The sequence below is a fragment of the Perognathus longimembris genome, chromosome 1, assembly GCF_023159225.1.
Source record: "Perognathus longimembris pacificus isolate PPM17 chromosome 1, ASM2315922v1, whole genome shotgun sequence".
NCBI lineage: Eukaryota > Metazoa > Chordata > Mammalia > Rodentia > Heteromyidae > Perognathus > Perognathus longimembris.
In genome coordinates, this window is record NC_063161.1 from 89,141,143 (window position 1) to 89,154,065 (window position 12,923).

The following is a 12,923-nucleotide window of genomic DNA, read 5'->3' on the forward strand; positions in this document are numbered from 1 at the left end:
AAAAAATTTAGAGACCAATTTTTACTGAAACCAATGATCTATTCTGTTGTGTTTTAATCACTACAGTCCTATCACGAAGGGACTGTGTTCAGTAAAGTTTGTGAGTCAAGCAATTTGAAAGTTTCTAAGGGCGATTAGCTGGGTATCAGTGGCTCACTTCTGTAATCCTAGCTACTCAGAAGGCTGAGATCTAAGGATCTGGATTTACCAGCCCAGAAAGAAACAACTCCTCCCAACTCCTATCTCCATGTATGGTGCCCATCTCCCCCAAAAGCCAGAACTGGAAGCACAGCTCAAGTGATACAGCACCAGTGGTTGGATGAAAGAGCTGAAAGAGTTTTAGGCCAGAGTTCAAGTTTCCAGTAACCCCCACCCCCACTCCACACACACAAGAAGGAAGGCTACAGTTTAAAAGCCTGTCCACTTCAAGTTCTTCAATAACCCCAAATTAAATCTTGCAACTTGAGAAGGGGAATTAATCTCAAATGTCTTCTATATGAGTTGATTTCTGACATTTACCAGCTTAATGTGTTTCAAGTGTGTGTATATATGTGTACATCTGTACAGAATACATGTAAATGAAAAAGCTTAATATACAACCCCAAATAATACTATTATAGTGTACTAACATTTTCTCTTCTTTTCTGTATGTTAGTAAGTGTTTTAAAATGTTTGGCATGACCACTGAATTGATTTCCCTGTACACCCACAGCCCTTAAGCAGGATTAATTATATTTTTATTGGAAAGATGATGTATAGAGGGGTTACAGTTACATAGGAAATGAGAACATTTCTTTTTGAACAGTGTTACCCCCTCCCTCATTTTCCCCACTTCCTACTCCCCACTCACCGCCCCAGTTGTAAAATTCATTTCCAACATAGTGTCTAGTGAGTATCACTGTTCAATCGGTTCACCCTTTTTCCCACCTTTTCTGTGATTCCCCTTTCCTTCCCCAAACCAGAAAACATCTATAAAAGACAAAGAATACAGACAAAAACAGTGAAAAGAGGGAATAAACCAAAGGGGGGAGGGGAATAGAGACATAACTGCAAACAGGTCAATAAGAAAAAACAACAAAATTTCTTGTTTCCAATTCCTGGAGTTCATTTTGATACGCAGCATTAAATGGGAATTAAAAAACACCACCACCACCAACAAAAAAACAACCCAAGCTACCACCACACATTTGAGATCCAAAGCGAGGGCCAGTGGAGAACAGTGTTGCTTCAAGGAATGGAGCATAAGCCTTCATCATCCATCCCACTGCTGCCCCACCAGGACCCTGTCTGATCAAGGGAGATCAATCACTCATTCACAGAAATTATTCCCTCTGGGAAAATGACTTTTGCACATGCAAATCAGAACATCTTACAGAGAACTAAGAAAACAGAATCAGCCTAACAAAGGGATTGGTGCTTGCTGGGATTGGGGTGGAAAAGGCAATTTTGCATGAATCCAATAAACAAAAGGGAAAGTTAGGCAAAACATATTGTGGGAATCAGACACTGTACACATTAAGGGGTTTACATTTTAAGAATAATAAGATTTTCTAGGCTGGGATGTTGGCTTAGGGTTTTCTTTCACTTTATTAAATAAGCCCGAGTTGCTCTTTAACTGGTATAATGAAGATCATAATGATTTGTTGGATATGTGTTGCAAATATCTTCTCCTTAGTTTCTGGCTTGTATTCTCATTTTTGTGTGTGAGGAACAGATGTTTTACATTTCAACTAAGTAATAAATACTATCAATCTTTTTCTTATGGTTTGAGTTTTCTGTGACCAATTTAAGAAATCTCCAAGATAAAGAGAGAGAGAGAGAGAGAGACAGACAGACAGACAGACTTACTATTCTTTTTTTTTTTTTTGGCCAGTCCTGGGCCTTGGACTCAGGGCCTGAGCACTGTCCCTGGCTTCTTCCCGCTCAAGGCTAGCACTCTGCCACTTGAGCCACAGCGCCGCTTCTGGCCGTTTTCTGCATATGTGGTGCTGGGGAATCGAACCTAGGGCCTCGTGTATCTGAGGCAGGCACTCTTGCCACTAAGCTATATCCCCAGCCCCAGACTTACTATTCTGGAAGTGTGAAGTTGTGTACTTTATGCTTCTGTGATTGACTTCTGCATATGAGATGTACAAATCTCATTCCCACATTTTTTCTCCACAAGAATATTTATCCCCCAGTAGAGGATACTGAGTCTGAGGTCCAGCTTTTTCTCACTGATTTATTTTGATACACATGAGTAAATCTGTTTCTGAATACTCTAAATCTTGGAATAAGATTTCTTAAATGGGTCAGAGAGCTCAAGCATAAGAAAATAGATTGATAGTATTTATTACTTGGTTCAAATTAAAAACATCTGTTCATCAAGATACCTTACAGAAAAAGAGAAGACAAGCCAGAAACTGGGAGAAGATACTTGCAACACATAGCCAACAAATGATTATGATCTTGACTATTCCACTTAAAAGGAAACCCAAAGTTCAGCTTAAAAAATAAACCTAGCCTAAAACATAGATCCTCATAAGGACATGTAAGTATTTTAAGCTAATGGTGTAAACTGGCATACATTGGACTTCATACTTACAAGTATTTAAAATGTGCTATCTTAAAGAACATAAAAATATTTATTTTTTTAAGTTCAGAATGCTGTTATAGTGACTGGCTGAAAGTGGTGAGAATGTGAGGGAAGAAGACAATTACAGGGGAATACAGGGTTCAGATGGTATGACAGAGTAAGTGATAACCTGGATGACAGGTGTGTCAGGAATGGCTGAGAAGAGAAGCTGGGATGTATTTTTGAAGACAGTTCATGGTTATGTAAGGGAAAGGAATTTTCTTGCAAAGTTGGTTCCAAAGTAACAGGGTGGATGCTTGAACTGCTTACATGAGGAAGAAGAGGAATTAACACAGAAATAAATTTATCTTTAAATCTATTTTTCAATAAGAAAATCAATGTGTTAATTGAAGGCAAGCAGGGAGAAAAAAAAAGTCAAATATAACCCTACCAGTCAAAAAAAAACCCCACTAATATAATGTCAGTGGATTAATTCAGTATTCTTTCAATGTGTATATGAGCATTTTAAATAAAAGGAACACTAAGCCATCTTATGGTTTACTTTGCTCCTCCTTGTGCTATTTAGCATGGATCAAAAACACTGTCCCCTATAACAACTAATACTATTTTAAATACATCATTTGTAATGGCTGGATAGTATGCCATTATCTAGATATGTGAAGGTTCACTTAAGTTAATCCCAAGCTCTAGATGGTTGTTTCCATCATCCTGTTAGTCATCACAGCATTAAAATAGAAAGACATGTATATGCACATGTGTGAGTGTGTGTGTGTATATATATATATATGTAGTATATAATATACATCAGATAATATAGTTCTCCCTTAAGTTAAAGAGAATCCACATCAAAGCATTGTATAATAAGGGTTTTTATTACTCATATAATCAGCTCAGGGTAGAGTTAAGATGAGTTGGCACTGCAAGGGCTCAGGATCAACTTCTTTGTACTTCTTATAACTTCCATCATATCCAGTCCTTCATCATAAAGTGCCTGCTACATACAGTTCTGTGTATTTATATTGTAATAGAACTGCGCTAAAATGCAGAAAGGAAAACAATTCTCTCTCCATGGGTCTATCTGTAAGGAGAAAAATCATATCTCCTTTTATCTCTGAGCATGGATAAGGTTGGTCATATGCTCACAGGTCACCTCTAAGAAAAACTAGAAAGGTCATCTAAAATAGCTTGCATTGTAGGAAAACCAACAAAAAAAGCCTACCTCAACATCTGTCTATGTCCATAGGCCATTCTGACACTATTACTCGTTAAAAAGATAAAACAAACAAAAATATCATTAAACAAACAAAAAAAGGAACCAACTTCTGAGCTTTCAGTCCAAGTAGACAGTAAGGAACTCAAACTGTTTTTTCACTCGCAATAGTTTCTTCTTTCAGATATTAATTCGGCAGAGCTGTGCCTACAAATTGCTTTGAGTCAACCCAGAAATGCCCTAGGGAAATTAAAAAAAAAAAAACAACACAAAACAATATGACTGCCATCTTGCTTTGGGACCATAGTGGCACTGCACTACTGGTCAGAAGACAATCTTGTCTGAAATAAACTCTCCCCTATTTTATGAATCTACTAGGGGGAAAAAAAAAACTGTAGGAGAATCACAAGGAACAGTCTAACCATAGGGCTGCCTTGCATTTCAAGAATGTGTCATTTTTTGTTTTTCTTAAGAGGTTGGTTAGGGAAGTTGGGAAGCTTTAATTTTCATTAAGTCAACACCATTTTTTAAAGTTTAAATATTACCGGGGCTGGGGATATGGCCTAGTGGCAAGAGTGCCTGCCTCATATACATGAGGCCCTGGGTTCGATTCCCCAGCACCACATATACAGAAAATGGCCAGAAGTGGCGCTGTGGCTCAAGTGGTAGAGTGCTAGCCTTGAGCAAAAAGAAGCCAGGGACAGTGCTCAGGCCCTGAGTCCAAGCCCCAGGACTGGCCAAAAAAAAAAGAAGAAAGTTTAAATATTACCATATTCCTCTAACTAATCAATATTCACAAATGGTATGGACGTTTTTCTCACAAATAGAGAAACAGTAAAGAAAAAGAACAAATTTTATCATAAACTTGACATAATTTCTGTAATAAGATTATAGGCAAATTTCTATGGCTACTAACTGATTAAGTTTTTCCTGAGTGCCATTTACTGGCTTGGTATGAGCTTTTTGCTATCCTTTTCCACCAGTCATACTCCTGTCCTTAGCCATTCCTTCCCACAATTAGCTAACCTCTAAATTTTTTTTAAATCAAGAAACCCTTTCAACTCTAATACTCTGGATGAAATTTTGATGCAAATTCATTACTAATTCCGGTTTCCAGATTTCTGAATTATTAAACCATGACAGGTGTTTTCTGTCTACATACATTCCACAAAATATTTTGCTTCATATCATACAAAATTATAATACTATTATTTTACAAGCATAGATTGGCTTTTTCTTCATCATAGAACCAAATCCTTTGGGAAACTGAAGATCATAATAAACGTTCTTCTCCAAAAAATACATACCTCCCCTGCACACACATACCTATAATTCTGCAAATATTTTAGGGTCTAAATGGACAGCACAATAGTCAAGCACGAAATTCAAGTTTAATTCAAGTGGTGGTGTTCCTATAAGTCATATAATTTAGGCTAATTACTATGCGTATTATGCACAAATTTTTTTCATTTCCTCCCAATGGAGTGTTGGACATTGCTAACAGTGGATTCTAAGATAAGAACAAGGTGGCCTCGGTGTAAAAGAAATAACACGAGTTCAAGAGATCAAGTAAGGGACAGGAGTAGTCTAACAACCAAATGTTTAAGCTATGAACAGTTAAATGAGTAGGCACTGGAAACTTGGCTTCCAGTCCTGCTACTTCCTCCATATATGGCTCCTTCAGAAAACTACTTCCTACTTCTGGTTTCATTAGTTGTAAGGTTCAAATTATAGTATTTCCCTCTACATGGGGTTGATGTGAAGATTAAACAAAATATTGCATGCAAATAGTTAGCACAGTACTTGACACAGTGCAAACAACAGTTAATAAACATTTGTTCTTTTTAGTTTCCCATTGAGACAAAAACAAAAACGTTCACAGATATGATAAATCTGGAAAAATAACTGACACAAAAGGACCACAAGTTTATAATGAAGATCCACAATTATCAAAACCTAAGCATACAAAGTGATACAATGTTAGACTGGATGGTACTTTTGTGATTATCCATTCCAGTCATAAATTGTATACATTAAAAATGTGGGGCTGGAGATATGGCCTAGTAGCAAGAGAGCTTGCCTCCTATACGTGAGGCCCTGGGTTCGATTCCCCAGCACCACATATACAGAAAAAAACGGCCAGAGGGGGCGCTGTGGCTCAAGTGGCAGAGTGCTAGCCTTGAGCAAAAAGGAAGCCAGGGACAGTGCTCAGGCCCTGAGTCCAAGGCCTAGGACTGGCCAAAAAAAAAAAAAAAAAAAAAAAAAAATGTAACTGGTATTTCCCTATGGTTATACTGTAAATGACATTCAGGATTGTGTATTTTCTATTTACCTGTACTTCCTCTCAATCCTAGCTCAAAACTGGGGGTGGGGTGAGGGTGTAAAATCCAAATTAAAATAGTTTAAAATACAGATTGTGAGCTAATTTGAGTGAAGCCCATTTTTCTGTGTAGCAGCTTCTACGGATCTATCTGTACACAGGCTCAGTCTCTTGTGCTCATGAATGCACATTTGCAGACCTTTATTTCTCAGTAGATACCCAATGACATATGCCTTGCATATACTCACTCAAATGTGGAAATTTTTCTAACACTTTGAGCTATGGAAGTACATTTATTGGTAAGAAAAGGCTCTTAGCTAAGCACGAAGACATATAGTAGCACTTCAAGTCAGTGATAGTTTGAAAGAAAAGGAATTAACTAATTTCTAGAAATTTCTTCCAGAGAAGCTTTGTAATAGAAACTAAATGGGCACCATAGCAACAAATTAGAAACACAGTTCCTTACTTAGTAGTGGGTGGCTTTTTGGGGGGGAGGGGGTGGGGGAGTTTTTAAAGTGGAAATTGAACCACAAAAATTATTTAAATATGCTAAAAAATCTTTATTATGAGAGAAAGGAAATTACTGTCTCTTAAATCCTCATCAGAATACAGCAGAAAGATTAGATTATAACTACGCAGCTCAATGTAGTCCCTTTCCCCAAGGGAAAGACACCAATATAAAAAGGGTAAGGTAGTATAAGGGTCAAACATCCCAACAGAATGGTAAAGAGATGCAATGTAAAACAACAATGGTGTTAGTGCCATCACAGCTTTGTGAGATCATGTGAGCAGATGCCTACAAGTATAAAAAACACAGGAGACATCCCCAGGCCAGACTCTTTCCCCCAAACTTTGTATAAGATTAAAATTTGTGGCCAGCACTATAAAGCCCAGGCACACCATTAAATCAAGACAGTAACAAAGCTGAGATAACACTCTCTAAAAAACATTAATCTCTTTAATAGATCACTTTTAAAAGTTCATTCCATACTATCTACACTTAAAAAAATACCAACAGCAGTTAAATGAAAGAAGCAGAAGACAAGCTCACCCTTAGGTGTCCTTAAGATTTAAAAAACAGTGGGAATCTTCAGTTGTAAAAGCTGAGGTGTTTTAAGAGTAAGTTTTATACATGGTACTAGCAACAGAAAAGAAGCCATGATTCTTGCATGTGACCTCAGTTACTTACCTACATGGCTAAGCCTCTTTCAAGGTGCTTAATGACTATGAAGATATACCTTGAGGGTATTAGTACCTTCAGCAAGTGGAAGGCCAGAACTTGGCTGCAGATAGCTTTGAAAAGATCCTAGCAGAAAAGGAGTGGAAACTCTAGGGAAAGTGAATCAGGAAGGGACAGAAACTAAAACAAAGAAGTACTCTTGAATCAAGTCATTATGAGGGGCAATTGCTGGGACCCTTTGAAGGGTGGATTCCCACACAAAGGTGTGGACAAAGAACTCATGCAAACTCTTCCTATTGTGTTACCACTGAGCCTTAGGACACATGTTGTATTGGCAGTAACTAGAGAGAAAAATACTGAGGGGTACAGGTAGACTCAGGAAAGGCACTGCTTAGTACTATTGAGGTCATCATGCTCAAAACAGTCTAATAGCAAAACAAAATCAATAGGATCCTTGGAAGGCCCATTATTAGACAACACAGAGGAATAAATATACTGTTCTTGGATACTTTACTACATCTTTGCTTTTATTAAAAAAAAAAAAAACTTTTTTTTTTTTGGCCTGGTTCTGGGGCTTGAACGCAGGGCCTAGGCACTGTTCCTGAGCCTCTGTGTACTCAAGGCTAGTGCTCTACCACTTATGCCACAGCACCACTTCCCAGCTTTTTCTGAGTAGGTTATTGAAGAGAGTCTCATGGACCTTCCTGCCAGGGCTGGCTTTGAACCCCAATCCTCAGATCTCAGACTCCTGAGTAGCTAAGATTACAGGCGTGCACCAATGGCACCTGGCTCCAAATGTGTATTGTTAATTTCATTTCAAGTGTTGTATTATTAGAGACTCTAATGTCCACATACACCATATATTTCTGCAGGGATGAACACTCGCATGTGCATGTGAGCATATACACACATACAAACACAGCTTTTAATCTCCTAACAGTTATACCTTTGAGGCTTTTTGCCTAATGGCTAATTCATTTCAAAAGAAACAAAATGATGGCCACAGAGGCACATGTCTATATTCCTATTGCTCAGGAGGCTGACATAGGAGAATCTCAAATTCAAAGCCAGCCTGGGATACAACATGGAGACTCAGACATCAGAGGGTAATGTCTCAAAACAAAACAAACAACAACAAACCCCACAGCTAACCAAATAAGCTGAACTGCTATAATGATTTATCTAAATGTCTCTGAAACTTAAAGTGACTGTTTTGAAAACTATAATGATAAAGGTAGTGCACATTTTTTAAAATTACCACACTGCAAGACTCTATGCTATAATGTTAATTTGGAATAAATAAATATGCACACACACACACATATACACACAATTTAAAGGTCAATCAAATGATAGCAACAATAAAACAAAGTGCTAAAAGGGGAAGATAGCCCCCTTCAAGATACTGTCTTTCTTAAAAATAATTCAAACACATAGTATGGTAAAGGCAAAGTCATTTAAATCATTTCCTTAGTAATACAAGTAATATTTAAATAGATTTAATAGTGCTGCTCCAAACCAATGAATTATGGGTTTAAAACCTATTAAAATGTAATGTTTTTTTCCTGAGCTGAGAAGAGAGAGATTTAAATCCACTGAATTTTAATATTTCAGCTTGAGCTGCAGGAGGTACAGAAAGTCCAAATGAACTATTCCATCAGCACCATTCAAGCATGAACATTTTAATCAGTTTTACTTCCTTGGAGTTCTCTAACACAGTTTACGCTGTCATTCTGAAAGCACTTAACACAGAGAGTGTGAAAAACCACCAAGGCTTGTTATTGCCTTCACAATTGATGGCAAATAATTTTGCAGACTTCCTATCATTAAAATGTCACTGCTAAAAATTGAGGTTCAGCATTTCTACTGCTAAACTGCATTTTCTAACATCATGACATACCTGTTCTTAAAGGATTTTTTGGGGGGGAGTTAGCTTTTTATTTTAATGCATATATTTCTATCATTTTCTGTTTCTTTTCTGTTTCTTAGAAAGGTTAAAGAGGGGGAGATTAAAAAAATGTATTTTTCTATATCTAAAAGCCAAACACTTTCCTTCCAATGCACATGCTAACAAACTTCTTTCCTTAATGGGAGTTTCTTTGTGAAAATTCTTATGAGGTTTCAAGTTAGCCTTCCTTTATTAAGCGTAACCACATTCACACAGCATGCACTGATTATATAGTGTAATGGATTTAAAAACCATTTTAAGATAGTCAGATGACTCAATTTAATAAGACAGGAAATGAAAACATCATTTCTAATTAGATCATATTACTGATTTAAAACTACAATTTGTGTGTTGTTCCAACAGTGTGATCTTGCAGAGATTCTAATTTAAAAACAGTGGCTACCAGGACACATGGCAGGATCAAACCAGATACATAACATTCCCCAACCCATTTTGCGGGGGAGGGGGCGGGGGGGGGGGGAGACGCACTTCAAGAATATATGACTTCAAAACACAAAATATTAGCTATCAAAAAAACAACACAAGGATTTTTCTTGGTTTTGTTCCTTATAAATAAAAGATAAATGATATTTAACTTATTTCTATCTATCAACAGTTTTAAACTGAACATGACCTGTGAAAGAAATCATTATAACTGTGTTTCATTCCATTAAACACAACTAGCTTATTGTCAGGAGAACAGCCGCCTCTCCAGGTTTCAGGCTCACTTCAGCATTTTGCATTTAAACTGCATGGATCACTGGCTCGGCTCATTTACGAAAGAAGGTAGAATAATATTGCAGAGTTAAAAAGGTGCTTCATCAGATTACATTAAATATGGGAACATTTGCTCTTGTCTGGATAGTGTGCATACATATAAAACAGATACCTATGCAGAGATAAATAAATGAAGGTCTGCATGGGGCTTTGATGGGCTTTTTCCTGGAAGAAAACTGTCATTCCTTCAATGCAGAAACTCCTTGGCAACTACATGCTAAAATTCAAGTAAAAAAAATCTAAACCAGACTGCCAGATCATTTTGGAAGCTATTCAAAATGATACATCAAGATAAAGTAATAAATGCACAAGAGGACATAGAACAGGTGCTTTCAAAATTCCACAATGTTACAACTTGAAAAACTTCTAGACAGGAGGCACTACCAGGACTGAAAAAGGCAAAGAGAACTACAACAGCAGAAATTCAACAAGTTAAGTTTGCAATTGGGCTCTTTCCTCCTCATTCTGGTTTGTGGTTCCCTGAAACTGCTGCATTTGTTTTCTGACCTTCTGCAATCTGTTTTTGTGAATAACCAGATTACAGGATTTTTACTTCAGTCTCTGTCTAAATAGTAATAGTTTAAAGTCTACAAGATCCAAAATCTATCAGCTATAGCACATGCTGCTTTAATAATATGCAGTTATATTGACTTAGTTCTTCGAATAAGTTTTGGATTACAAAATTAAAATAGCTTTATTTTAGCAATTAAATCCTTATGTACGAAACATCAGTAACTCAACTATAAGCTTAATATAAATCAACATTTCCCAGAGAAAAGGCAATATGTCATCCCATTCAAAATAAAGCATGTAAAAATGAAACAGACATGAAACAACATTAAAAATGTCCGTTACATGACAAAGGGAATGTATTTTGGTTTTCTATCTTTCCTCATTTCTAAATAACATCCAACACAATGTGCTTTTAAAATTAAACTTCTTATTGTACAGCACTAAAAAAAAAATAACAAAGCATTTTTCTAGAAAAGGCTGCCAAACACACATAAAAGGCAGAATGGCTGCCTTTTTGCCATTCACACAAATGACAAATGCAAAGCTAAATATGATCCTGCATGCTCTCCTATCAGGCTGCATGCTGTACATTCTTTCTACAACCACTAAATCATACAGTGACAAATGCAGGTTTTATCACTTCTGACCTGTTGGAGATACAGTAACAAAAACATATATACCACTCTAACATAAGGACTACACATTCACACGTACCAACACTTCAATCAAGCAGAGCTGGTATAAAATACAGCCATAACTATTAAAATGGAAGCTCTCTCAAAAAATTAATATATTGCTGTTTCCCTTAAAGAAAATAAACTAATCATGAAATGTATTCATCCCTATGTCTCCCTAGCCCCGTCTAACATAGAAAATGTATGATAAATGTTACCCTTGGTTCTTATGTGGCATTTCTGATTCAGCCTTATCTTTCCAAGGGGCATTTTTGGAGGAAATAAAGGTTACTCTTTTCCATTTATGTCTGCTAATTTACTACCATTTCTTTCTTGTGGTCAGAGGGACACAAAATAGAGCTCCAAATAGCCCATTAAAGAACAAGCTACAATCAGACCACTGTGCCCGCACCATTGCAGTGATCCCAGAGTTCTGATTTCCTTGTTAAAAGACAGAGGCATAATTGAAGCAATATCTTCACTTCAGATTGATTATCAGGCGACCCTTATCCGCATCTTCACTCAGCAATTTGAATTTTAATGAAAGTAAATGGAATAATTAGCATTTCAAAGTATGTTTGATACACTAAGGGGAAAAAAGAGAAGACTTTGCTGTATAATTTATACACAAAAGAAAGTATTTGGGAAAGGACAGAAAGAGAAAAGTATAGACATAGTGCCTTCATTAGAAAAAGGTAAGAAATTACTTTAACTGTATAAACAGAAGTGAATATTATGTTTTTAGAACTAAGAGTACTTGCTTCATTATTATTTCTAAGTTTTCTTAGTATAAGACTTTATTACTTGTTAACTTAGTCTGAAAAAACAAAAAGGTAAGTGCTGTTGGACTGACTGCCCAACCATAAAGTCCAGCTGGATTTCTACACAATATTATCACTATTACTTGCTGGAGAATGATTTTCTAAGCCAATGAATTTTTCAAAAATGTGTAGTTCATCTTTATTTCTCCTACAAGTGGACACTAGCCCATAAGAATCACTTATCATAGGGGAGAAAAAGTGGTAGGGGAGATGTGAAAATATATATTTCACTAAAAATGCTATCAAGACAGACTACATCATTTGAGGAAAGATAAAAGAAATCAGGTCATTTTAACATCAGGGCAATCCGTACCTTTTTTTTTTCTGCCCTAGGTTAACAACAGAAGCTGATTGCAAAAGAAAGAAATATGAAAAAGAACAACCTAGTCTCCTTAAGGAAGAGATTTCAGGAACTTAAATCAGAAAGAATGTGATCCAAAGTTTCTGAAGCAGCCATCAAATTTCACAGGAGATTAAAGGCAAAGTGTTTCATATTACTTTGTGGTCATCTACTGTTTTTTGTTTGTTTGTTTGTTTGCTTGGGGTTTTTTTGTCCCTCCTTTGTTGGAATAAAATTTTAAAGAGAAAGCAAGAAAGCTGAGGATAAACACTAAGATTAGAGCTAAAATGGAAAGGCCACGTACCCCAATGATGGCGTTCAGTTCTGCCATGGTCACCTGCTTGGCCCGTTCCACAGCCTGCACCACTTGTTGCTGGTGCTACAAATGAAGATCAGAAACAGAATACAATTATTTGTTTTCTACTCAGTCAGAACAGCTTTTCCTAATATGTCCTCTAACTTTAATTACATGCAAAACAGCATTTGGGGTTTTCCAAATTTCCAAATAAAAACCCCAGGTAAATAGGTAGCATCTAGGGTACACTTAGGTCAAAAAGGCTGAGAG

The 12,923-nt window shown here is 36.7% G+C and overlaps 1 protein-coding gene across 6 annotated transcripts in view; it reads right to left on the minus strand.

Annotated features, from left to right (window-relative positions):
* Positions 1–12,923, minus strand: part of Tle4 (TLE family member 4, transcriptional corepressor) — a 150,083-nt gene that overhangs the window by 82,314 nt on the left and 54,846 nt on the right. For 4 of the 6 annotated variants that reach the window (XM_048331913.1, XM_048331904.1, XM_048331929.1 and 1 more), the window contains exon 6: positions 12,663–12,737. The exons of the other annotated variants lie outside the window; for them this stretch is intronic. In XM_048331913.1, coding sequence (XP_048187870.1) covers positions 12,663–12,737 — 75 coding nt within the window. The remainder of the gene's footprint in view (positions 1–12,662; positions 12,738–12,923) is intronic. 6 annotated transcript variants of the gene reach the window in all.